The sequence below is a fragment of the Triturus cristatus genome, chromosome 4_2, assembly GCF_964204655.1.
Source record: "Triturus cristatus chromosome 4_2, aTriCri1.1, whole genome shotgun sequence".
In the NCBI taxonomy this organism is placed as follows: Eukaryota; Metazoa; Chordata; class Amphibia; order Caudata; family Salamandridae; genus Triturus; species Triturus cristatus.
This window is the reverse complement of record NC_140586.1, coordinates 204,887,727-204,915,533: the sequence shown is the minus strand read 5'-3', so window position 1 is coordinate 204,915,533 and position 27,807 is coordinate 204,887,727. Positions and strand designations below refer to the sequence as shown.

Sequence of the window (27,807 nt, the reverse complement as noted above, 5' to 3'; positions counted from 1 at the left end):
TGAAGATTATGTTACAAATGAATCATTTCGTCCATTTTTTTTATTTTCCTGGCTGTAGACCTCCCCACCTTCTCATGAGCAAAGTCGGCTTGCTTGAATCACTTACTGTGAGCAATTTGGAGCAGCTATGTATACCCCACCAGTTCCAAATTTCAGCAGCTACTACGACTTGGGAACCTTGGCCGAGATATTACCTGTACGCATTATACAAGGCCGGATACCTTCAAAAGGCAGCAAGAAGATGCCTTCGTAGAAAAGGCTCCAGATGTGCCTCAGAGCCATGGAGAATAGTAGCTACAGGGTGGGAAGCTTTCTATGGACCCCAATCATGTTAATTTTCACTTTCCACATTTCAGTATGGTTAAATTCTTTATTGCAATAAAATGAAGTTCTGTGGAAAATTGTGATACTTTTTGTAGCTTCTAAGTGCTTTATTTATTTGACCGTGCCTGCATTATCTTCAGGGAGGATGTTTGCCCTTACCTGCAGCAAGAAGGAGCAAGTGTGCCTGATCGGAGCCCTGGAGTTCTCTTCTAGGCAGCTTCACTCAGCCTGATTCAGTGCATATGTCTAGACTGGACCAACCACCTGACACTGGTTCTGCTCTCTGTCAACCCTGGATCTGTCTTTCGTCTGCAGTCTCTGCCCTCAAGAGTTCTTTCGTTATGGCCAAGGTGAACACACCACCAGCTTTATAGGAAGAGCTGAGTCAGAGCCGAGCCTTCAAGGGCCAGAGCACAAGACCTGGCTTGCTTGTGGCTTGTCCTTCAGTTGGACCCCAGAGACCCCAGAGACGAGCCACAGCGCCAGAGATACGCCAGGCTTGAGCCTGCGTTGGCTCACCCCCCAATACCTCCAATGCACCCACATGCATTCTATCCAGTAGAGCACGTTTTCACAAGCAACCAACACAACAATCAATAGTGATTTCTGTGCACTCTGTGATCCTTTCTGGGTCTACCACATAAAAAGCTGTCATTGATTGGCACCTGCCAGGCCCGGCGCAAACAGAAGCATGCGAAAATGTACACTACAAGAATCAAAATAAGGAAAAAGGCTACAAAAATAACGTACAGTGCTATCAACCTACTGGAATTATGATTTGCACTTAATTCCACACTACCAAGCTCTTTAAAGTCACAAACATTCTTTAAAGTCACAAACATTCAAGTTATAGAGTTAGAATACTCTGGGAAATTTTTTACTCACAAAAAGTATACATGTAGAACTTTTCTTACGGTCTTTGCTTTTACAAGTTACATTTTCACAGTCATCTTTTTTGCATTGTTTTATTTTTAAAATGTTTACTTATTTATTTTTCCTATTCTTTATTTTTGACGTCGTTATTTTTTCGGGCTTTCTGTTTTCCAGTCTTTAGTCTTGTTTGCTTTATTTTGCAATCTTTATATTATCCAAATTCGTAGTCTTCCTCGCCTCGGTCCTTAATTGTGAGGCAGAGTCGCCTCACAATTATAGACAGGGACGAGGAGGAAGGAGACGGGGGAGGGGGTAATACTGAAATGCATGTAGTGAGTAAATCACGCTCTTAAACGTAAAAAAAGGAAAAGCGAAGATATGAAACGTGGGGATGTGACGTAGGTATTAATTCAGACTGCCATTTGCATTCGGAATCATCAGCCGTAGAGCCCATGGGGGGCGATTATGGAGGAACAAAGTCGACACTTAGCGCGGCCCAACTACGCATCGGTTTTTTAGTTTTGGGTGGTGCGTCTTGGGGGACAAGCCCCTCAACTTGTTCCGCGTCGGTTGAGGCACCAAACCGATTACCGGAAGTCCCGGCGGGGCCAGGCCCGACGGAACCATCCATGACGAAGCTCGTACATCAAGGACGTCGTCGCCTCCACGGTAATCGCGTGGCGTGGCTCGTGAGGGCGCCTGTGCGGAATGTTCACCTTGTCGCGGAAGATGATGGATCGTCCGGGCCTGCGCGATGTTTATATTCACGGGCAGACATATTTAAAGAGCCCCAGGGTGATGCATGACTCTGCAGCGAACAGCTTCATCGAGAGGAGGCATTATTTACACTGAGAGGGGTTCCATGCAGCGGAACGTAAACGGCTCTTTACAGGAAGGGCGCAGACTGCAATTTGCACGGTATGGGCCTTACAAACAAAACAAAAAAAAGGGTCAGGACTCATGGGGAGATTTAGATTACAGAGTACTGCATATGCACCGGGCTGAAATGAAAGGGGTCCGTACAGAGCGGATACTGCATGCACGACATGGAGTCTATCACTCCTGAAAGGCCTCACACGAAGGTAAGGCAGTCATGCCAACAGAGCCCATAAATACGGGAGACTCGATTTTTAAGTCAAAAAATGCTTTCTTTTAGCCGTCTCTCGCCTAAGATTTTCTTTACTTCAAGGTATGTCAATGGAGAAAATGGCTTTTCACCAGTTTTTTCCAAAACCTCCTTCAAGTTCTTCCTAGTTTTAAAATGTGGGCTTGTGTAGTTACGGATTCTTACACTGAGAGGCTACAGACTTTGGGATGCGCACTCAACAGACAGAAATGGGCTCCGCGCTTTACTGAGTGGATACAGACCATCTGATACGCACCTTACAAACAGGGGAGTGTTCTTTACATAGAGCCGATACAGGCTGCAGTGGATGAATCTCACACACAGGAAAGGGAATCTTACAGAGAAGGAGGTAACGGATAATGGGGTGCAGTCGCTACTGCTACTAATATGGAATGGTGGGCCAGGGAGGGTAGAATAAAAAAAATACTTACCTGATCCTGTGACCGCCTCGTGTTTCGGTGCTCCTCCATTCTCCTGCTGCTCCCGGCAGTACCTGGGACAGACTCCCCATCCAATTCAAACGCTGCTCTCATACTATAAGAGCAGCCCTGGGGTTGGCCTAAGCTGGCTGGTTTGACGCTCCGCTCAGGCACAGGGAGTCTGTGCCGTTTCTCCACCTGGCTGTAGAATACAGCTGGGTGGAGAAACCTAAATGCGCATGTCTGTTTGGCCGGCCTGAGACAGCCGGCCAAACAGAAAAGCGCACTTGGAAGTACCTATAGCACTCCATTCCTCCTCCCTCTCATGGCCCGACCCGCCCCTCCCTACACACGCTGGCTCAGCCAGCAGCAAAAAAAATAAAACAATGATAAAATATTGTTTTATTTTTCAGCTGCTGGCTCTGAGCCAGAGGGGCACCGCTCCCCTGCTGTTTCCGAAGAGCCGCCGCTGGTTGTGTGTGCACCTTACAGACAAGAAAAGGTTCTTGACACAGCAGTTGCAGATTCTGCAATATGCAATTTATGGAGAAGTTGGAGACAGAGAAATGCACGTTAGAGAAGGAAAATGTTCTTTACACAGAGGAGAGAACGATTGCACAACACGTACTTTCCAGACAGAAAAAAAGCGTACGGAGTGGTCACAGACTGCGCTATACGCATCAAGGGAGTAAAAAGAGCTTTTTATTCACAGAGATTCGACTGCCTGTGAGATATGCACCTTCCAGAGTATGGGTTACAGACTGTAGTCTGCACATTGTACACAAGAAAAAGGATCTTCATACAGAGAGGTAACAGGCTGTGAGGATGCATTTTAATAGGAAAGAACTCCTCGCAAAGCTGTTACAGGCTGCAGAAAAAGCTTTTTGTAGAAAAGAAGTCTCCTTGGCAAGTGGTCATAGGTCGCTGGATATGAAGAATACGGAGCGAAAAGGGCACCTTATAGAGAGAGGTTACCGACTCTGGCATTTGCACCAAAGGGCACCTTTCACTGAGAGGCTACAGTTGGTTGAAAATGCAAAATTTCACTAAGGAGCAATAATCCTGCTTTTCCCTGGCTTCGCCAAGCAAAATTTCAGAACAATATCATCATTTAAAGAGCCCATTATTGTGAAGTCACTTTATCAGTTAAGGAAAGACACCTCTCAAAGATTTTTAGGTCTGACAAGAATGTTTTATCCGGATGTTTTCGGTCTGAAAGAAGCATGAAGACTGACTTGAACTAAACACTTTTAACATTATTATTGTACACAATGAAGGTGTAAAATAAACATCCTAGTCAGGGGCGGCACCTCCGCTGAGGCGGAGGAGCGTCGCCCCACAGGAAAAAAAAGATGATAGCATGTTATTATCATTTTATTTTTTAGTACTCCTCTTTAGGGGCGGGGTTGGGCTGGACTTGCCTCAGAGCAGGGGTAGGAGTGGTGGGAACTCTCTAAGTGTGCATGACGGTTTCGCCGGCCGTCTTGGGCTGGCCAATCCATCATTCACACTTGGCATGTTCTCCACTTGGCTGTGTTGCACAGCCTGGGTTGAAAACATGCCCAAGCTCCCAGTTCCGATCTGAGCGCTGAATCCCGGTGCTCAGACCAATCACGACTCTACTATCAGCAGAGTCGTGATTGGCTAGGGGAGTTTGGAAGCCTTGGTGCTTCCTGTTCCTGCGTCGATGGAAGACAAAAAGGACGGAGGAGAAGCGGCGGCCGGCAGGTACGTTTATTTATTTATTTTCCTTTTATTTCCTTATTTTTTAACCCCTCCTCGCCCCGCCACTTCTGCCCTGTAGCAACCGCTACTGATCCTTGTAGTGTTGTGTGCATTATGAATATTTGTTCATCATTGGGACACTTACGCTGTCCATTAGTGGGAGTTTTCAACACAGAATCAAGGTGCAATCAAAGACTTGTTTCCCGATTTACAGTGAGACAAGCCCACTTTTTTGCATATGGAGCTTGAGATTGGTCGAAGCACCTCAGATGTCAGTATCACTCCTGCTAACTCGTGCACTATTGGTGCCACTGTGAATCACCTAGAGTAGCCTTATATGGACTGGTTCTGATATCATTTTTTCCTGCATTCAGGCAAGACTGGAATGTCAGGAACAAAAACACTCCCAGTGGACCAGTCTGTCTCCAGTGACCGCTGGCACAAGCCAAAAGCATACATCAAGCAAGAAAATGGCAAGTAGGTGATTGGATGAGGCCTAACTAGAGTAGTTGACCTCGAAGCTGGGGAACCAGGTTTGAGTCTCGGTAGGGACTTGCATCATCCTGTGATTCTGGGAAAATCACTTAATCTCCCTATGCCTAGCAAAATAAATGCGTCCGTCTGTAACACAACTGGGGCTCATGTAAAGCGCTCTGATACCTTTGGGTCGAGTTTGCCCTATATAAAACTCCCCTCCCCCCCAAAGTAAGATATTGAACAATGACTTACCCAGTTTTGAGAGAGTGGAGGGCATCCTGCACCCCCTTCTGGTTAAACTTCACCATGTAGCCATGCATCTCTGGGTAGTTGTTCCTAATGTTTCGCTCTGTACTCCCATTTGGGACAGTCCCAAATCGGAAGGCCGGCGAGAAGTCATTTGGTCTTTGGAACTAAGAGAGTTGGAGAAAGGCACCAAAGTTAGTATGTGTATGAGCAGGTCAGTTTTCTACCTCCCAGAAACGCATATCGGCTGCACATCGAATCAGTGAGCATCAACAGTATAGTTATGACACATAATAACATGGATGGAAACTGAAGTCCACTCTAGCGCTTTTGACGATGGGAGACGAAGGGCATTAATCAGACAATGTGACCAAAACCCAAACATAAGCCACTGCCGGCACATAATGCTATTTTTGCACCTTTGAGGATCAGAGATGCCATGCAGTGGGGACAGATGGCCCTGATAATTAAGATGCTCTTTACCCAGCTGAACAAATGCAGGAACTTCTGACCTAGTTCGTATGCATCTCCTGTTGTGCACCGACAATCACCTTTGTGATTTGCGCATCTCAGGGAGGGCTGGATCTCTGGTAGGTTATCAGGGCGAACAGATGGGATAAATGTATATACAATAAAGCTATATGGAAATAATGGACACGCATAATCTGTGGTTATCCTGAAAATCTATCAACAAACTCAACTTCAGCTTAGTTTAAATCACAAAATGCACAATACAGAAAATAATCTTTAAATCATACTTATTTCATCAAATGCCTCCGTATTACAAATAAACATGTACAACCCTTACTAGACAAATGATACCATTTATTATAAATTGCAGGCACTTGTTATATCCCTTTACTGTTTTTAAATTGTACAATATTTTTGTTGAGAAATGATTCTCAAGTTGTGCAATTATAAAATCAACTGGATGGTAGAATATGTATTGTGTTAAAAAGAAGTTGCACTGATTTGGAATTTGGATGTTTATACTTCCAAGACAATTGGATAATAAGAATGTATTTATTATGGAATTATTATATGTTCTTTAATGTCGGTAATTAATAATATATTGAGATAAATACTATATTTTGTCAAGTAAAAGTTGTACATGTTCCTTTATCTGTAATACACTCGTTGGTTAAACAATGGGGAGATCTTTGATAAAATAAGTTTGGTTTCAAAATGAATTTGGTACATTACATTTTGTAGTCTAATAGTAAGCCGAAAGGGGGTTTGTTTGTTGATTGGTGTTAGACACCCCGTCTCCTATGGCATGGAGTGGGTGACTCTCTTATTTGGAGTTTTGCTTCTTGAAAATCTGACATGGATTTGGCCTGCTTCGACTATGCTGGCCATGACTGTTCCACACAATATTGAATTAATTAGAGGAAGATAGCAATACAGTTCATAGCCAGGATAGACCGCCATCAATGTTTGTGATGGAAACTGTCTTGTGGGGTAACGATAATCAGGTTTCGGGGTGATGTCACAGTTGATATAGTGATATTGCAGTGCGGTCTCAGTTTCCTTGAGTGATGTAACGTGTGATATCAGGTTCCTGGAGTGATATTACTCTCTGAATGTAAGTTCCCTGCAGCGATGCAATTGTCTAATATCAGATTTTCAAGCAATGTCACCATTCGAAACCCAACCTTTGGCGTGGTGTCACAGCCTGATGTCAGGTTCCTGGAGTGATATCACACCCTAATGTCAGGTTCATGGTGTGATGTCACAGCCTGATGTCAGGTTCCTGGAGTGAAATCAAAGTCTATTGTCAGGTTCCTGGAATGATGTCCCAGTCTGTTGTTGGGTTTCTCTAGAGATGTAACAGTTTCATTTTAGATGTCAAGATGTATTTTACAAACAGGTCCCTGGATGCACCAGCAAGCCTCCCCTTTGCACAAAATGTATACATTTTTTGATCATGAGATTTGTTCTCATACGTTACCTACGGATTTCTGGAGTTAGAATTCTGTGGAGGCCATTGGTATGGTCTGATTTCAATACTAAAGAGCTGCTGCTATTGAACCTAGCTTAAGCGAGTCCCAGAAGTCTGACATAGTAGTTCCCAACACCCAGTGTGGTTGGGGGACATCTGGGTTAGGGTTTCTTGGTGCAAAAAAATTAAGATATTTTTTGTGAGAGCCATGTAAAGATGAAAATTGATGTACCTGAAATGAACCTGCCTCAAAACTGAATTGCTCTTTTTCACTTCATAGCTGAATATCTACACAAAGCACCTCTGATAAAAACAAAGCTTTGAGAACCACTGGCATTACGCTGCAAATATGAAAAAAAGAACAGATGGTTGACGAAATGCTGAACAAACATTTAACCCCAGTCACAGATTTGGGTTAAATCCATGGTTTGTTTGCTCTCCACACCATTCCAGTTTGGACCCAGCCATATGCAAATCAGCCTTGACCCTGCTCCTCATGGTAACAGTCTATCCCAAACTGACAGACCAAGTCCTCTGTGGACCAGAAGCAAGTATCCTGGGACCAGTTTCAGGGTATCCCCCCACCTCAGCCAGGCTAGATTGAATCCGGTGGCATAGCAAGCACGGGACCCACGTCTGGGCATACTCTTCCCACTTAGGGTGACAAATGCATATGGCAGGATCCAAACTAGGGTCACATGGTGAGCAAAAAAAATGATGGATTTAACCCAGATCTGTGATTGGGCGGGAATATTTGACAATGTTCAGCATTCCGTCCATCATCTTTTTGTGTTGCAAAGTTGCCCTAAGTGGGAAGCGTGTGCCCAGACGTGGGTCCTGTGCTCACTTATGCCACTGGATTCACGCTAGCCTAGCTGGTGTGGGGTGAAACCCCAAAACCAGTACTATGATGCTTGTTTTCTGGTCCAGGGAGGACCTGGACTGGCAGTTCGGGCTGGACTATTCCCTTGGGAAGCAGGATCAAGACTGATTTGCAAATGGCTGGGTCCAAATTGGGGTGGCATAGTGAGCAAAAAACGATTGATTTAACCCAGATCTGTGACTGGGGGTGAATATTTGACAATGTTCAGAATTCCGTCCATCATCTTTTTGTGTTGCAATAGTTGTGGGATGGGGATGCTCAGACGTGGGTCCCATGTTCACTATGCCACTGGATTCAAGCTGGCCTAGCTGATGAGGGGTGATAACCCGAGACCGGTCCCAGAATACTTGTTTTCTGGTCCAGGGAGGACCTGACCCGACAGTTCAGACTGGACTGTTCCCATGGGTAGCAGGGTCAAGACTGATTTGCATATGGCTGTGTCCAAACTGGGGTGGCAAGGTGAGCAAAAAAAGATGGATTAAAAACAATGGGTCTGTGACTGGGAGTGAATGTTTGAAAATGTTAAGCATTCCGTCCATCATCTTTTTGTGCTGCAATAACTATGCTGAAAATAGCATCTGGCAAATTCCCTGAGAATCCTATTTGATGAAAATCTGCACTTTAGGGAGCACGACCAAAGCAAAAGTTGACAATCGAATATTGGAAAAGAACTTGGGAAACATGGAAAGAGTCACCTAAAAAGTTGGACTTATTATAAGGACATGGAGTCAGGCCAATGGACAATTTAACAATCTCTGAGGAAGAACACCTCATCTCGCATAGAGAATAGATGTGATTTACATCTTAACCTCTGTTGATTACGGGATTATTGCTAAATCAGCAGATTTATGTTTGCTCTTCTTCTGAAATTTTAGTACAATTAATGGTACATATTTGTTTCCTGTACATGAAATGTTTGAACCATGTGAAGTGATTTCTCTTTGAAAACTGAGGCCCTCATAAGCTTCTACAGTGGTTGTCACAACATGTCGAAAGACAGGGGGTCATCCCTATTTAGCCTTAACTCTGAAACAGTGCATTAGTCTCAGTGCTCAAGTACCCTGTTTGCATTAGGACTGTAAACATACAACTTACATTTTACAATTTTTTATATAATAAATTGCGATAGTTAAGTTACAAAACCAGACACGTAGCTCAGACTCTTCCCCAAGCTGTGCCCTTGCATGGCACATATTTACAGCCATTAATAAAAGATTGAATGGTGCAATTTTTTCTCACTTGAATCACAATGAAACTGCAAAATGCAGACACTTCTTGAGAACTCTGAGATCAATGAATCCCACAGTTTGGCAGATTAACTCCTGCAGATGAAGATTATCTGAGATTTAAAAAACTTAAAGGATACTGCATTTCTCAATTACAATTCACACCACAGACCAAGAATTGTACTGAAAATGTCTCATCTATCTCAGTTACCTCAAGCTTTTTTAAAAAAATCTAACTTTATTGGGTCTCAGTGACAATACCCTGCGTAAAGGATTATGCCATGTCACACTACACAGATTTTATAAACAGACATATAAATATACATTTCAAAACCAGGCCATAACTGTAGCCATACGTGTCACATATATATGTGTAGTGAGGTTTGGCCAGAAGAAAACAACATGGCAGCTGGTATATATGAAACTAGACATTATCATAGGATGGCACCAGAAAAAAAAAGAAAACACACAGTAATTCCGGAAATCAGTCTGTTGTGTATCTCTGGACCCTGTTAACCCGGCCCACTTAAAGCCCAGCTGTGAATTTATGTTTTCGTACCCCGTTCACTCAGTTTCCTTATGATCATGGATATGGGGACTACTTTGGATTTTTATGTATACGCCTCTCATTAAGAGATGTTTACAGTCCTGGTAAAGTATCTGATGTATGTATTTGCCAGCAGGAACCATGTTAATAGACCTATGTCTTATGATCTTTTGTATTTAATAATAGTTCCGTATTAATCATTCATAAATGATATTGAATTGATATCATTTTAGATCTGGCTTGAGAGCGCAGCTGTCTGCACGACCAATTGTTAGCAGTTCTTTTACATGTAAATAAAGTGGCCTTTTGCTGTGCCCCACAGGAATATCTCACATCATGCTATTGGCTGTTTGGTGTATCTTTCTGCCTACGATGGGGAGTTCCATTGCAATGTACGCAGAACTATTTTACATCTCACAAGAACACTAAATCATCAGACATTAAATTTGTTGTCTCATAGATGGATTGTATACAGAAAGCAATCGATGGTTTTTTTTTTCACTGTGGGAATTATCGGGCCAGCTGGGGCAATCACGTAGGAGTTTGAAACGCTCCGCTAATCAGATGAGAATTTTTCCCATTAACGGAAGAAAGTGACGAATTTTAGAAGGACTTATAGGAGATATCCGAAAGACAGTGAATTTTGAGCCCTGATGACTTCCAATGGTGGACGAAACGCATAGGCTGATGTACTTGTATGATATGAGTTTTTGGATTGGATTGCCTTGAAAAGATTTGTTTATGGAATAAAAACAGAACATTTCTATAAAGTAAACTTGCCTATGGACTTGGTTCTTAAGGAATTCAATAAGCGATTGCCTACAACAGTACAAATATCGACGCTCCTTTCAGAAAAATTGATTATGTTATTTTTGTAAAAGTTAGCCTTTATAATGCAAGCCAGACAGACGCAATGACTTTGCCTATGCTTGTTTTAAACAATTTTCTTTGATCTTCTTTCATCCACTGCATTATTAAGAACTCCAATCCAAGACACAAAAAGAACAACACTCTGATCTCACATGCAACACCAAAATGTGTCTTACATATAGACCTCATCGCAAATAAAACCTGCATTTCGCCAAGCACTCTCCCACAGTGCAGCGCTACCAGTCAAATATGTATCTGCTTCATAACGTGTGGAACTAGTAGTAATGTAGCTTAGACTAAATAGGGAAATGGCATAATTAAATATTCATGAGGTTTGGCCTGCCCTTGAGAGGAAACATGATTGCGAACCCCTCTTACCTAAAAGGCACCAAGAGAACATGCTGGCAGAGCGGACTGGAAAATGATTGTGGGAGCTGGCTGCAGACATGCAGTGCCATATTTCATGCGCTCAGCTATGACAGACGGCAATGGTAATTGAATCTTAATTTTTTTTTAAACAAGAGGATGTCAGATGGAATGCCATAATAATAAGATTATAATGGTGGATCCGTCTGCGGTAATTAGGATTGACTGACTGGCCGATTTGCTGTGATGTGCCCGAGTTCAAGGGCTGCATTCTTTCTTGTGGGAAAATCTATTCTGAGGTTATTGTACCCCGGTTAAAATGGCTGCTGAGTTACCTCAAATTCTTTTACCAATCTGCCCCACATCAAAATGGCTGCTGCTCAAATTACTCTTTGCTCCGTTACAGCAGCTACCAAAGAAAGATATTCAGTTTACATTGGTTTATGCTAATAGTGCTTAGAAGAGGAGAGATGCAGTCTAATGTAAACTTAGGAAAGCTGCAATGTCTATCATCAAAGGTTTCTTTCCCTATGTGTGACTCAAGCCCACAAGGCCATTATTGGCCACCTCACAACAATTTTCAGTTGCAAAAATAAGTAGCAACCTAACACTATCATATGAGTGGTCACGCTGCTCTTTTGTGCTTCTCTAATACGAGGGTAATCCAGTGCTTAATTTGAGCCAGTGGTTTCCAGTGCTCAACACCGGTACTTAATTCTGAACACCGGCACTATAATAGTCTGCCACATGGTGGCGATGTGTGTGTGTGTAATTTAGAGGTGAGCAGAACAGCTGTTTCTTTATTCAGTACATATTTAAAACGATTAATTCCAGGCACCCAAGCCATTCTTATAGCCTTGGGCCTGGAATAGTCTGAATAATCACACTTATAGGAGTGTTATGGTTGGTAGTTGCATAAGTATTGTCGCTGCCAGCGCTGACAAGGCAACGGGTGGTAAAGCTGCAGTGGTCTACTGGCGAGGGCCCTGGCACATATTTTATTTCAAATTAAGCACTGGGGTAATCTCTGAAAAAACAACTACATGGGGGAGCGATAAATGTATGATTCTAATAGGATAGTACGGAGAGAGATATAGGAAAGGGCGCAGTAACCCGCTGGTGGTGGGAGGTAGGATATCACCAGCGAAGGTAATCGGACTACCACAAAAGTTACATACTTCCTTACAGTACAGCATTTTGTTGCATGAAGGCAACACGCCGAGGTGTGTATTGAGCAGTCTAGGGAGTGAGGACAGAGGAGTAGCCAAGGCTCTGCTTTTGTAATTTGGCTTTAGACAACTCTCCAAGTTTCCATTTTTACATGGGTACTTTATGTCTAGGCAGTCATCAGTGCTTAATTTGTAAAACAATAAGTGCCACGGCTATTGTCAGGAGGCGACTCCACCTTGCAACACACATTTTCCCTGCCAGCGCTCCCAATGATAGTAACAACACAGCTACTAACCATCACATTCCTAGAAGTGTGACAATTTGGACTTTTTCCGGCCCCCAAAGCTATAAGAATGGCTTGGGCGGCAGATAAAAGTAATTTTGTATATATTTTGAATTAATAATTAACAGTTGTTGTGGTCACCTCTGAATTAGCCACACAGTGCACCCTTGTGGCAGACTGTAACAAGTGCTGGTAGTGACAATTAAGTGCTGGTGCCGAGCACCAGAAACCACTGGCTCAAATTAAGCATTGGTTTAGCCATTAAGGCACACGTACAGTGCATAGCTGCCAACTGTCCTGTTTTTGCAGTGACAGTCCCAGCAAATTGGAGACTGTCTCGGGTAATATTGTTGCAGAAATTGTTCCTCTATATTACACACAGGTGCATAAACAAGAACTTTCTATCTGTAGCAGCCCTGTGCTGCAAAGTGTCCTGGGATTTTTTTTCAAACGATGGCAGTGGACGTTGAACAAATGCAAGAACCGAGAGAATATTAATTCAATAGAATAATTTGATATAAAATGGAAGAGATAGACACTCAACATTGGATAAAATGTTACATTGAGTACAAGAGTGAAAACCATGCAACGATGAAGCCGATTTCCTTGCAACAATAGAAGATTATTGTTGAATACAGTAAAACGTTGCATGAAAGTGTCGACTGGATGCAACTGGAGAGAAGGTGAACAGTGGATATAGTAGTGTGCTTGGATACAAGAGTACAGTCGGCGCAACAAAAGAAATGAACATAAGTCGGAAACAAGAATCAAATGTCGGCAACATGAGAAAGTTAACACTGGATACAGTAGTACGGTTGGGGGAGAGAACAGGATCTGTGCAAAAGGAAAGTTAAGACCTGATAAAGTCGTATGGTCGGATACAGGGGTAGAATCTATGCCTCAAGAGATCATTAACACCGGAGTAATAAGGTGGAAGGATGGGCCCAAGAGTAGAATCTATGCATCAAGAGATAAATACCGGAGTAATAAGGATGGAAAGATGGGCCCAAGAGAAGAAGCTATGCATCAAGAGATCATTAATACCGGAGTAATAAGGTGGAAGGATGGGCCCAAGAGTAGAATCTATGCATCAAGAGATAAATACTGGAGTAATTAGGATGGAAGGATGGGCCCAAGAGAAGAAGCTATGCATCGAGGGATCATTAACACTGAAGTAATGAGGATGGAAGGATGGGCCTAAGAGTAGAATCAATGCATTGAGAGATAATTAACACTGGAGTAATAAGGATGGAAGGGTGGGCCCAAGAGTAGAATCTATGAATCGAGAGATAATTAATACTGGAGTGATAAGGATGGAAGGACGGGCCCAAGAGCAGACTCCATGCAACAAAGATTAGAAACATTTGATAGACTAGTACAGTTGGGGACAACTATGCAACAGGAGAGTTGATTAAAATTGGGTAAACTATTACTGTTGGCCACAGGGGTCGAATCTATGCCGATAGAGAAGATGAACATTGAGTGTAGGCACATACTTGAATACAAGAGTTAGATTTATGCGATGCAACAAGAGAGAAGCATAAAAATCGATATAGTATTATGGTTCGGCAAAAAGGAGAAGATAATAAACCATTGATGGAAATAAATGTCAAATGCAGTAATATGTTGCGTAGAAGAATCAAATTTATGCAACACGAGCCTGTGAACATTGACTGGAAGAGTGTGATTGAGAACAAGAGTCAAAGTCTAGGCAAAATAAAAGAGACGAGGATGGAAAACTGGTTTGACTAATGCACTTTAAGCAGCTTCCGGCAGTTCACATTTTAGGTAACTATGATATGTTCTTTGGATAGGGGAAGAGGCGACCACTGACCGGAAAGCAGTGTTAGATGAAGGAAGTGAGACAGGGCATGATGAGGAGTTCGTGTGGATTCTGGTTTGGTCCCTAGTTTTTGTAAAATTACTGAGAGGGAGTCTGGATTAGTCTTCAGGGACCTAGCAGTAATTGTGCCTGTAGCCATGCCCTTGCCAACAGTAATTCACCTCCAGATAGTTATTCTGCCAGTAATTTAATTTACCCAGAAAACGTGTCCCATGAATTATTGTTTGATTAATAGTGTCACGTGTAGTTACTGTGCCCATTTTTGATGTGCAGCCACTAATCAGCATTAAGTGATTCTAGGAGGATCTCCTGCTGTTCTGAGCTGCACCGGGTCAGCACTGCTGGTCAATACACTGTACCTTCTTGTCGCTCAGGCCCGACACCTGGTCCACGTACTCCTCTTGGATCATGAAGGCTGCCAGGTTGGCAGTGTAGCTGGCCAGGAAGATGACAGCGAAGAAGGCCCAGACCGACACCATGATCTTGCTGGTGGTGCCCTTTGGATTCTGCACAGGCACAGAGTTGTTGAAGACCAGACCCCACAGCAACCAGATGGCTTTGCCGATGGTGAACGAGGGACCGCCCGGCTCTGCAGGAAACAAAGGAGACAATTCAGCAGTGTGGGCGTGAATGTCTGTGGGCGTGAATGTCCACATACAGCACCGCCCCCTGCTAGTCATCTTGCAGATGTACATTTTTTAACCTACATAAAATTGTATATGATATTAACTCTTTTACATTTCCATGCCTATGTCCACAGACACATGGCTGAAACAAAGTCTGTAGTGCGGGCCATGTCTGAAACCTAAACACATGGCTGTTTAGTTGGATAAATCTTTACATTTTTACAAACTCTTCTTTCAATGTATGCAGTCCTCATCAAACAGAAATGGGGAAAGCCAGCTCAGAAGCCAGATAATAACAACAGTGAACACTGTACTTAACCCCTTCCATGCTCATGACGGAACGGTTCCGTCATGAGCGTCGGTTGAGCTGTGCTCATGACGGAACCGTTCCGTCATGAGCCCGCCCGCGCAAGAAACGGTCAGCACCGCGGCGGAATTCGCGCCGCATGGAAGGGGTTAATTGTGTTAAAAAAAAGAGTAATGGATGGGTCCAACCTCTTTTTTAGGAACCCACTGCTGGTACAGCTTAATGTTGTGACTGCACCAAATATCAAATCTAACTAGTCTTGATTCCACCTCATGCCTCTTTCTTTCACCACCTTACAGTTCCAGTCCCTTTGTCTCACTCTTGCAGTTTGTTTTTCATCCAGGCTTCCTCCATTTGTCACTGCCTCTTATTCCTTCTTTCTCCTTTTCTGGCCCTTTTCGCTTGGCCTGGGTCAAAGCCTATTGATGAAAATCAAGTCCTGGTCCCTAAAAATGCATGCTTCTTTCAACTACCTGCACAAATCAATAGCTCTGTCAATCAAGCAGCAACTCATTTCTCCACCACTGCGGCCTCAAATTGCATGTTTTTTCATGGCATTTAAGAACCAATGCTAACCACTCCAAAATAATGAATTTACATCATCTCTTCATCTACTTCTTCACCCAGGTCCTCAAAACATGAAGTGTGTGCACGACTCAAATAGGCATCCTGCTGCCTATCCTGGAAAAATGCCCTGGGCCCTTACTGAGAGCCAACCCCTTCACCTCCAAGCACTATAGCCCAGAGCACTACTAACCCAAACTTTTGTTTTTGTATCTTTCTGAAAATGGACACCCTGCTCTACCCCTGTCTTAAGGTCCACCATTTTGTATTTTCCTTTCTGTCTGGATAATGGCTGGCACAGCTCTACAGGTGCTGGATAAGGGTTTTCTGACCCTACATGGGAAAGAAGCCCCAGCCTGATTCAGCTTCTTCAGGTGACTCGTGTCTTTAGTATTGCTTGGTCCCTCACCTCGCAACTTTATCCCTCCTTTCTGTGACCTTTATATACTCAGCGCAGTTTTATCTCTTACTCTTTCCCCAGCTGTGAAGGATAGGTGCTGCTGGCAGTTGCATGCTGATTTGAGCAGGCAGTTTTCTGTTAGTGTAGTGGAAGCCAGGCCACTATCTTGCTGGTGTTAGCTCGTGATGGGTGGCAGGGATGGTATTTAAGCACCATCTCTCTCATCCTTGTGCATCCATAGGACTGAGCTCTGGGGGGATTGTGGGAGTGTGGGGGGGGGGTTCCCTTTCAAAAGTAGACCTGTAATTCCTCATGAAGAAGACTCCAGGTGGTCTAGAAGAGAGGGACTCTGGAAAAAGGGATGAACAGAGTAAGCATTTTGATGTGTTCCCTCCTTCCTCCTCTGGCTGTTCAGCATCTTCTTTGTATCTTCCTTCCTCCTGCTACCATTTACAGGGATGCAACATAGAAAGGGATGAGGCATTTTGATCTTAATTGCAAATATGTTCTACCTACTATCTTATTTGATCGCATCTTATCTTATCTTATCTCAGATAAAATCTTGGCTTTCCAACTCCTGAACCTTTTTCAAGTACTAGTGGGGATTTGTTCTGCCAATTGGATTAGGACTTAGCTGCAAAACACCCCATACATCCCGGTAGTCATGAACTTGATCTATCATGGGTGGTGTGGCCTCTACATGGCTGCCATCACCCAGTTTATGTCAAATGTCTAGCCTCTTGAAAGTAGACGCTGGTTTCCCACAAGCTTTGTGAGCGGACTCCATGTTTGCGAAGCTGAAGAGCTGTTCCACCGAAAACCCAGAGGATGGTTAATCCTATCGCTCAAGTTCATCATCATGTGAAAGCTAGACTTCATCATATCTGACCTTAGCCTCAGGCTCACTCTATAAACCGGTACCTATACCACTTATACATAACAATCATTGCTCAAACACTTCTGTTTACTTTCCGCAGTCATTTTGAATGGCATGAACTGTTTGAACTTTTGAATAAAATGGAGGTCCAGCCTCGTTTTTTTAGGTACTGCATTTGATGTTCTTCTCTCCTCCGCTTTGGCTGCTGGTGCTTCGATGTTGGTGCATCAGCAGATGTGGACCTGTGTCTTGAAGAGACCCTGAAAGCTGCTATCATGAACATCCCCTTGTAGTGTTCAAGGGATTTTGTACAGCTCTGAATGACATGCTACATCATGAGTTTTAGGTAACCAAATATACACTCTCTTAACTGGTCATGATGAAGCCAGTTCTGCTGGTTGTCTCCTCAACAAAAGGTTATTTTTTCTACTGGCACGAGACTTCTTCAACCCTTCTGTTTCTGGGCTAGCAGATCTTGGTTGAGTTTAAGATTCAGCTGTTCCAGAAGGATGGCAGAAAGTGCCATACTGCCTATCTTCCAAGTCATTTTCAGTGATCCAGACTTGTCTTATGTCCCGCTTGTAGAGGGTGGTCACTTTCAAGCATTCCAGGGAGCATGGCAAGACTCCATATTGAATCGACGGGTCCCTAAACTGATTGCAGGGAACACAGATTCAGGATATATCAACAACTCATCCACATTTGAGATCAATATTTGGCCTCAGAACAGAGCCAGGAGGGTGGCATTGCAAGACAGTCTGAGGAAGCTTCTATCTGAAATGACGATCTTGTTATGTCTCTTCCTACCAAGTGTCCAACTACCTACTCCCAAATATTCCTTGTTGTGATGAATACTATAGGTTTCTGGATGATCATCAGTCTTCAGGAAGGAATTGATCACAGCTCTCCTTGCTCTCAAGACCTTTGACTTTCGGATCAGAGTCACTCAGTGGTGGTGGTCTGGACTAAAAACACAGTCCCCAAAGTCTACATTAACTGTCAGTGTGGGCTCTTTAAAGTCCTAATCAGTAGTGACAGTCATGATTTGCTCATGGACTCACTTGCCACTGTTTAAATCTGCCCATACCTGAGAGGTGGACAAGCGGCTTGCAGATTCGCTGATTCGGGTCTTTCCTTCCTCTCGGAAATTGTCCATTTCAACAACTTTTCGCTGTCTCACGCAGGCACTTCAGATTTCCTTTTGTGGACCTCTTTGCTTTGGGAGCAAATTGACTGTTACCTCATTTTTGTTCCCGGTTTCAAGAAACAGGTGCAGGAGTACACGATGCTGTATTGTGCCCCTGGCTGTCCAGTTTCCTCTATGCCTTTTCTCCCTTTCCTCTCCTTCCTCTGCGTTTAGCCAGACTTTGGAGGTAACACGCAGAAGTTATTCTTCTAGTGCTCCTGTGGAAATGGATGGGCTAGTTTCTCCTGTTATTCTTGACTTCCAGGGAATTAACTCTTCTCTTCCCTTGTTCTCTCAAATTTCATTTCTCCTCATGGAGGCCTCCTGGAGACTTCAACTGTCAGACTGGTAGTTGGGGCTCAATTGATTAAGTTTGACTTTGGATATGGTTGTGGTAGTTCAGGACTACTGGACTCGAGTCACCGTAAAGGTCTTTTACCATCATTGGTCTTCATTCAATGACTGATGTGTTCATAGAGGGAGGTCCATCTTTTGTACTGCGACCTATGCTTATTCTTCAGTTTCTTCAGGGGAGGTTTCATTTGAGCTTTCCTGCTACCATTTTCTGTGTTCAATGGGCTGCCATCTGGGTTTTCCATGACCTCTAGGGTGGTACACTGAATATTGTGCTTTTAGGTATCCACCCTTTGAAGGCATTGTGTTGGTCGTGTACCTGTCTGAACGCTGCTTTTCCTATCCGTTATCTTTGCTGGAGTTGGGGGTCTTGCAAGTATTTCCTTTCAATCTATTGGACTATTATTCTCTGCCGGTGTTGTTGTTTAAGGTCCTTTTCCGGGTGGCCATCATCACATCTCAACCACTGGGTGACTGGTGTAGTCTTGTCAGCAGCGTCCTCTCACCGCAAGGTCTCTCTGAACTGCTTTGTACTTTGGCAAGTCCAAGGTTTGTCTCCACTGTCCACTCCCCCTTTCACTGCTCACAGGCGACTGTACACCCTGCTTTCTTTCCTGATCCATTGACACCGGCTGATGTCTGGCTACATTCTTCATATTGTTCGTCATGGGGAGCCATCTACTTGGCTTTCATCACTGCCCTTCATCTGTGTGATTCCCTGTTAACTTTGGGCATGCTTGTCAAAGCGCCAATCCTTCTGTACCCAGTGTGTCTTAATGCATGGGCATGCTGGGTAGTTGCCTGGGGGCCCCGCAAGCTTAGGGGCCCCATGCAGACTAGAATTTAACACTAATTTGTTATTAAACATTTCTATTCCTGTGAGTGGTTGTGTAGGCAGGGCCCAGCGCACTGCTTTGCTCGGGGGCCTATACTACTGTTAGATGGCCCAGTCTGTGCCCACACGCAATTGCTGGTTGAGAGCTGTCATTTTCATGGGCTGAGACCTCTCCCGTCTCTCCTGTTAAGTTGAGGTGGTTGGTCGTTCCACCTGAGGGACGCGCAACTCCTGGGCAGAGTCCATGAGTACAACCTTGAAGGCCAAATGTTGTGCTGCTACTTAGTCTTGTCTTTCCACGTTTGTTTCACACTACCAGCTAGAAGTGGTTTCGTATGGGAAGGGATCTTTGGTTCACTTGTGCTGTCTTCCATTCTGCTGGATAGGGCTCATTAATTACATTCTTTCTGTTGATTAAAGTTGGTGTGCATGCTGGTCTGGCCATGAGACCACTTTAGCTGTCTCACCAGCCTCGTGTTTTCCAAAAATCGTAAATAAAGTGCATAGATACATAAAAGGGCTTTCTGTCAGCCCTCTTCATCCGTTGGTCTGTTCAAGTGCCCTTCGTGTTTTGCTTCTGCCCACCACAGCATAAGGTAGCAATGGGTCAGTGCTCTTCCGCCATTGGCTGTCTTGCACTGTGAGCCATGGCATTTTGCTGATCACGTGTGCACACCCTAAGTGCCGGAGCATAGTAAGCAAAATACATCTGACAGAATTTTGTTGCCATAAATATTGCCCCATCGAATTACTAATCAAAATTTTACACCCAATCCAACAATATTTTTGTAAATGATATTTAAGACACAATATTTCTGTCAGAAGATATTGTTTCTTACGATATTCTAACACACACACACCTTTTGCACAGCCACTTGAAAAGGAAAGCACTTTAGTATCTGCTGTGCCTGGGAAGTTCGCGCTCGTCTATGTTTCAATGTTTTGCATGTTACATATATTTACCAAAAATATATAAAAAACCATAGATTCTGGCCAGTGCCAGACTGATTTGCTTTGCCTCTGCATGTTTTATTTTAGGTGGACAACGGGGTGCCTGTCTGAGAGGTGAATGCAAGTCATTTTGTAAAGACTGGGTCGAGGAAGATGGAAACGGAATAAACAGAGTGTCAGTGAGTAATGGAGGACTTGACCCGCCTTGTACACATTGGTAAAACGTTTAAAACTCCTGAAAATGTACGAAATGCCAGATCTTTAGATTTCACTTAAAAATTATAATAAACACCCGAATGGCCGCTAGATGGCAGCATTCGGTACGAATGAAAGCAGAACTGGCCCGGAGGGAGGAAAGTAAAGGAATCACTGCAACACACGTACACAGAAAGCCTGGCTGCATTTTGACACAGACTCGAAAATGCGTTTTTTGTGGAAGGAGAATCTTACCTCTGCCGTCGGCAAGGCACCGGTTGTACCCCACAGGGCTGAAGTACTCGAAGACAAATACAGCGACAGCCGATACAATCAGAAGCATGACGAACATCATCACCCAGACATCTGCACTGAAGGGTTCTGGGAGGAAGCGAGAAAGAAGGCGAGGTTAGGACGTTTTCAAAGAAGAGACATCCGCAGGAGGGATTACCTCAGAAACTGAAAGGAGATGAATCTTCCCCTGCCCCCACGCGCTGCTGTCCACAGAACTGAGGCTACACCAGTCTCAGATTCTGGAAACAGCATCCGCCTCTCCGCCACTCACAGCTTTGGTACTCACTGCTGGGCCTGGGTCTCCCTATCCATCACAGATTACACCCCCCCCCCCCCCCGTCATTGGTGGGTGCCTGAGCCCACCTGCTCTAATACTGATGGGCTCTGTGACAGCCATCGGTCGTGGGTTTTGGGACCCGCTGTCACTGGCAGGTACCTAGCCACACTTCCTCTATTACCTATTGATTTTGCCTCCATTTTCTATGAGTTATGCAACTTTCCCGCTGTCGCTTTCCGCCCACCTCCTGTGAATGATGCCAAGTCCACTGTGTTCCCCTTCAATGATGGCACTTCCTCATCACTGCCTTTGAGTGATGGCCTATTACCCGGAAGTGGACACGTGCCCTCCATTGCTGACGACCAATGGGAGCTGGCACCTACACTCAGTTGCCTTTGAGAAAATGCACGTATACAATGTTTCCTACCAGTGATGATCGTTCCCCTCTATTGCTGGTGAGTAAAACAGCAATGCACAGATGTGAAAAGGGCTCAGATACGTGCACGTGGACTACCCCGGGCAAAGTCTCTTTTCCTCACTACTTTACTCATGCACTCCTGTAAAACCCAAACGGCCATGTCCAATGGCCAATGTTCCTGGTCGTTACCTAGGAAGGCGGAAGGAGAGACAGTTCCATTGCTGCGCGAGACCATGACGCTGATACCCGTTTCGATGAAGGGGACAGAGAAATCAACGACTTCCGACCGCTCCTCGTTGATGGTCAGAGATCCCACTGCCATGTAGGCCCGCTTGGTGACCACCTGGAGGAAGAGAGAGGCAAACACGGGGCCAATCAGAGATAGAAGTCTGGGGTCAACCGAGGGTGGAGCAAGCACAGAGCCAACCAGAGAGAGAGAGATGTGCTGTCACCCAAGGAAGGTGCAAAGAACAAATCAAAGAAGGTGATGTGGGGGGCTACTAAGGGAGACACAAACACAGAGCCAACCAGAGAGAGTGAGGTCAACCAAGGGAGGAGCAAGGGGAACACTCAGCTAAGGTCATTAACCTTGTAAGAAGGGTCAGCACTGAGGGAGAAAGGGTCCTTAGTGCTGTATGAGGAAACAGCACTGGGAGGCATGGCAAACACATACAGTCCTCCAGAGTGCAACGGACATACCCTCTCTGCCTAAAGGAAGCAGATACTTACCTCGCCGACCAGGCCATTCCAGGTGCCATTGATCTTCTTTCCATGCTTGCCATTGGTCACCAAGTAGAGGTCATAGGTGAACTTGACGTTTTTGGCGATCTTCTTCAGTATGTCAATGCAAAAGCCCTTACAGCAGCGTTTTATGTAATTACCACCTTCTTCTGTCCGGTTCCTGTAAAGACAAAATGGGTTCAGTTAGGACACAGCTTTCTTCTGACGTGAGTCTACAGCTTTGTGCTGCAACACACACACATGACCCACAAATAGCATAAAAGGCCAATTTTATTAGGACATGGTTGCATATCTTTAACTTTTATTAAACAATAACATTAGCTTTGTGAACTATGGCACAACCCAGTCCCCCGCACATCACACAGCCAGTCACCTCTCACAACAACTTCCATTCCCCAAACGTCATACCTAGTTCCATCCTTCCCCGCTCCGATCCTTACATTCTTGCCGTCTCCCCAGGCTCTCTTTCTTTATCTCCCAAACACCCTCCCCTGAACTCACCTGTCACCCGACAAGGTACCGCCCGCAGCTTTTTCTCCTGTGCTCCGCCCTTCTGCCCCCCGAGGGTGTGGAAGAGCCCGCATGTGACTCTCCACCCCCCAAAACTTCCACTTACCACCCCTGCAACCTGTCCTAACTTTGGCAAAACAACGCTGTAACAAGACAAGTCCTCCATTCCCTGACCACTTCAACACATAGGATGGGTTGGCGGACAAACTTTTTAAAAACCAAGAAACCCTCCCCGATGATGCACTGGTCAGGAAGAGGCAGATCACGCCTCTCTGGACCCTTATATCCTAATTCACTGACCCGACCATTCCCCCCTAACTACCAATCCCCACACATGTCCTGTTTGGGAAACGAATACCCCTGGGGAAAGACTAGTCTTCAATGTGCTTTTCCCCGGGGGCCATCAGTCCCTAAATGACGTTGTTTATATCCCAATATCCTCTTTGCTCCTTTCAGAAATCAGGGCTTTTGCTTTATAGTGTTCATAAAGAATAACTGCCCATTAGAATCGACCACATCTGCCATAGCGGTTTTCCCATGGCTCTGACAGACAGTGGGAGGAAATTCCATTCCTCAGATAAGCACCTGCCCAAATTAGGTTATTTATGGAATTATATCTTGATTTGGACATGAATGACTACTGCTTGTAAACATTTGTAAAAAAAAGATTAAATGAAAAGAGGCCCCAATCCCACACGTACTCGAGACGTATCTGCTTGCGGCACGGCACGGTGTTACGCATGCAGGTGCCACTTAGAGGGTCCACGTCCTCCACGATGACGAAAGGTGCCTCCTCCAGTGTGACAATACTCAGGTGGTCGTCCTCACGCTCTTCCGAGTCAGGGTACAGGTCAAAGCGGGGCCAGACATAGTACTTCATCTGCAGGCCCCGGTCCTTGTACTTTCCCACCTGGACAGAAGGGGCAAAACATTGAAATTGTTGTGAATGAAAACCACTAAAGATCTAAAAGACTGAACATTACATCACAATGCCGGAAAAATGAGGTGCTCTGAATAACTAAAAACGAACTACTGAATTTCATTGTCCCACCCACTGCTCTGAACGAAGCAGTATGGGCTCTTCCGTTGACACAACCTTATTTTAAACACAGCATGTGCTGCCCATCAATACATAAATGTATGAATTAATTTTGTAACCAGTCAAAAGAGCAGACATTAGCAACATTAAATTGTCTTCCACCCTTCACTGAACTATGACACAAGATCTACCTTCATTCATATTCAAGCCCCCTGTACCCTATAACTTCGACGTCCCTAACAACTGCACCCATTTTTAAAATAAAGATCTGCTTGCAATCAGTCATTTAGTCATGATAGACTAAAACATTAAATAGAGATATATTGAAGAGTGCCAAATAAAAACTGAGATAGTAAACAACAATCACTTCCATGCAGAGAATATAATATGATAGTATCCTTTTATAGCTTAAAAAAGTAAACAAAATCGGGGGGGGGGGTTATTTTTTGGGTACTTCAGTGAAACAACACTCAAAGGTCAACAATGGGAAGTTGTTGCCCACCAATAAAGACCTCTTCATGCCAACACCTCTGTTTTATGGAAGACATACAGACCCTGAGGAAATGCGGTGTCTTACATGAGGAGAGTGGAACAATAGGGTCAAAAGCGGGGCCACATTCCCTGTTACATGCATCACAAAGCAGAAATCATTTTGCATTCCTTTTTTGTTTGCTTTGTTCTTAAAATCCCATTTGCCAAAATAAATATACCTCAACAAACATTTTTTGAGCATGATAATCCTGTCCTAAATCAACATCTAAATTATTTTCCTAGAGATCGATTCACTCTATTGAATTTTCGATCCGCCATCCTCTATCGTCTTTCAATACACAACGTCATGACAGAGATAATCCTGTTGTGTCTCTAGTGTGCAAATAAGGCTCCGATTGATGTGTCTTCAGTCACTATATTGGGATTCAAACTCAACAATCTGTGGTTCAGCCATAATTTCTTAAACCACTCTGTTCCTCTGACCCCACGATTGCTGACTCGGAATGACTCACCGTCAACCATGTCTAATCTGACCCTCATGCCTTAATACTCTTTCTTCTCTCTTACTGCGCTCCCAGCCCTCACGGAGCATTCTTGGACTCTTTCTCGGAACTCCTTGGCTCTCGGGGCACCTCAGCCAGGCATATACACATCCTAGCAAACTTCTGATTTACTTCCCAACTCCACGAAGTTTGCATACCTCGCTGCCTCTCTCTCTCCCAACACCCACTCAGTATCTAAGATGGCTACCTCAGCTCATCCTATCCACAGTGTTAACCTAAAACTACCCGTTACTTCTCCCTTGCACCAGACTAATACATTTGTAAGACTTTTCCAAACCAAGTTTACTTTTTTGGAAGCTCTGATGGCTGCAATCTTCTTAAATACTTTCAAACAGAACACATTTTAAGCAGTTTTTCACTCCCTATGACCACAATACCCCTAACCTCTACACTGCCTAGTAACGCAATGCCCCTAACTCCATTCCCTCTTTCGCCTTCATGGCAATCCATAGCAACACCAAACTACTGAGGCTAGAAGATCTCAGCATTGAAGGGACTATCTTAGCTTGGATCTCCGCCTACCTCTCTGACAGATCAAGTATCACCTTGACCTTGCTATGATCTTCAAAACGCTTCAAAATCTTCTTTCACTTTTAGGCTTCCATAGAAAAACATTGGCCAGGCTGGTACAAACTGGCCGAGTTGTCAACCCTACTCCCAACAGAGCAAAGAGTTGAATCCACAATGCTATGCACCACCCACAAAGTGCTTTAGAAAAAAGCCGGGAATATCTAAAGAAAACTGTTTTCTGCTATACACCAAGAACAACCTAAAGTCAGGCAATGCAAAACTGACACTGCACAGAATATCTGTGGTGTAAAACCAAAATAGTGCTGATCCTATCACTCAAACACAATCAGCCGAAAGCTAAGAGGCAAACCAAGCCTGTTGTGTTCAATAGAGCCACGGCGACAACTTTTTTGCATGTGGCGGGAGGGGGGTTAATATGCACCAAGCTTAAGAGGGCGCCCTTCTGTCTTTAAAAACGGTTGGACTTTCAAACAACCAGTCACCGGACCCTACATTATACATGTTTGAAGAACCCACAAGACAGACCCCATGTGACACACTGCATTTTCACCTCCTCGCACTGGAGGATATTCAGTAAGCTCCACATTGAATGCAGTTCAAATTCAGCGGAGTGTCCATGGGGTGACATGTTGGTGGTACAAAAGTCTAATAAATAAACAAATAAATACCAAACAAACAATGACATTCCAATTTTACATTTGCTTACTTTTTTAGTAGCTGCCTTATGGGACCCTGTTGTATATAATTAGCATTCATATCGTTCCTCGTGTGTTTTCCCATTCACTTTCAAGTTCATCTTCCTGTATACTTTCTTCAGTCTCTCATATTGTCTTGTGTAGGTCTTAATGTCTCGTGCCCTGTGCTTTAAATAGTAAAAAAAGTAGTGCGGGTACTTACTGTCCTATAGTACCTAGGTGCTACTCGGAAGTGCTGATACTCTCCCATTATAAGCACTGTACTTTTAAATTAAAGAAGTACGGGTACTCAGTACCTGTGAGAACTGGCTCATTTAAAACACTGCTCATTCTTCATTGTGCCTGCCCTGGTGCCATCAGATCTGTGTAAAAGTATTTACTTTTGTAAAGTATAGGCATTCCATGTCGTTCCTCTTGTCAATCGTTACACGGCTGGCTGCGGGGTCCAACAAAGATACCTGTTTTCTTAGCTTCTAATGAAGACGAGTATTCCCACAGACCCCATTTAGTAAAAAAATGAGATACCTCCTGTGTCACACGACACATGGGAGGATGTCATTCCTAAACCTCTGTACGTCCTATACATCAGTTAAGGTACCCAAGTGTGAGCCCATAGCTGTACCCCTTTCAGCACCCTGCATCCTACAACTCAACACCATCAATATTGTGGCTATGTGCTAGCACAATAGAGAACATACCTTTACTTGGCTGCTAGAACCTCTGGAGCCATCTTACGCCAGTCCGGCATCATTTACGACTAATGCGGAATTCCATGCAGAGATTCCATGCAGCCAGAATAACTGATACTAAGTTGAATCTTCTCATGGAATTCAGATGTCTCGACAAATTCCTTCCTTTAAGAGTTAAACCCCATGATATGGAGGATAACCTTGTAACTGGTTTTTCCAGTCAGTATTCTTCATGTTATTCCAGATTCTGGGGGGTTTAATACATTGAATTCTGCCCCACACAACCCGTAACTGGCGGCCACGTCTTTCTCTTCCACGCTTTCATTCAAGATGACTGTAAAATTTCCTCTTTAGCTAATCTGTTAGTCCAGCTGCTTGAAGTGTTACAAAATAGCTTACACATGACTCACTAGTGCCAAAATGTGTGGGCTTTCCCTGTTGTCCTGGGGTTGACTTTAAATTTCAAATTCAGCCTGTAAATAGTCATCAACAATAGATCTCACAGGGGATTAGTTGATGTCAATCCCAGTTCTGTACACTGGAGGCAATAGGGATTCTGTGGGTCGCTTTCAGTCAGTGGCCACAGAACTCATGCGTAAGTACAAGCGCTTATTCAAGCCTTATCCAAGATTGCGGTGATGCATATTGAAAAGCCTGATCTGGGGCAGCCGATGGTCAGTCCTGAATATTGTGGCCTAGGATGGTCAGTCATGAATATTGTGGCCTAGGATGGTCAGTCCTGAATATTGTGGCCTAGGCCCGAGGGAAGAGATCTATGAGAGGAAAATTTGCTTTCTTCGTTATTGTGTCCATCTGGAGATAGTGTATCCAGTGGGAAGATCCTTTGGGATTGAAGATCTCTTTCCACCTTTCAGCAGGAAATTCAGAGCCTGGCTGGTCAATGCTAGATGTACTACTTTACCTGAAGATAGCCGGTAGAAAA

General features: G+C 44.1%; 1 protein-coding gene across 2 annotated transcripts in view; it reads right to left on the bottom strand.

Annotated features, from left to right (window-relative positions):
* GRIN2B (glutamate ionotropic receptor NMDA type subunit 2B) overlaps positions 1 to 27,807 on the bottom strand; it is a 572,709-nt gene that overhangs the window by 14,140 nt on the left and 530,762 nt on the right. For both annotated transcript variants that reach the window (XM_085601197.1, XM_085601196.1), the window contains 6 exons: positions 23,557 to 23,765; positions 22,334 to 22,505; positions 21,794 to 21,947; positions 20,871 to 20,996; positions 14,680 to 14,909; positions 5,197 to 5,357 (listed from right to left, as the gene is read on the bottom strand). In XM_085601197.1, coding sequence (XP_085457323.1) covers positions 5,197 to 5,357; positions 14,680 to 14,909; positions 20,871 to 20,996; positions 21,794 to 21,947; positions 22,334 to 22,505; positions 23,557 to 23,765 — 1,052 coding nt within the window. The remainder of the gene's footprint in view (positions 1 to 5,196; positions 5,358 to 14,679; positions 14,910 to 20,870; positions 20,997 to 21,793; positions 21,948 to 22,333; positions 22,506 to 23,556; positions 23,766 to 27,807) is intronic.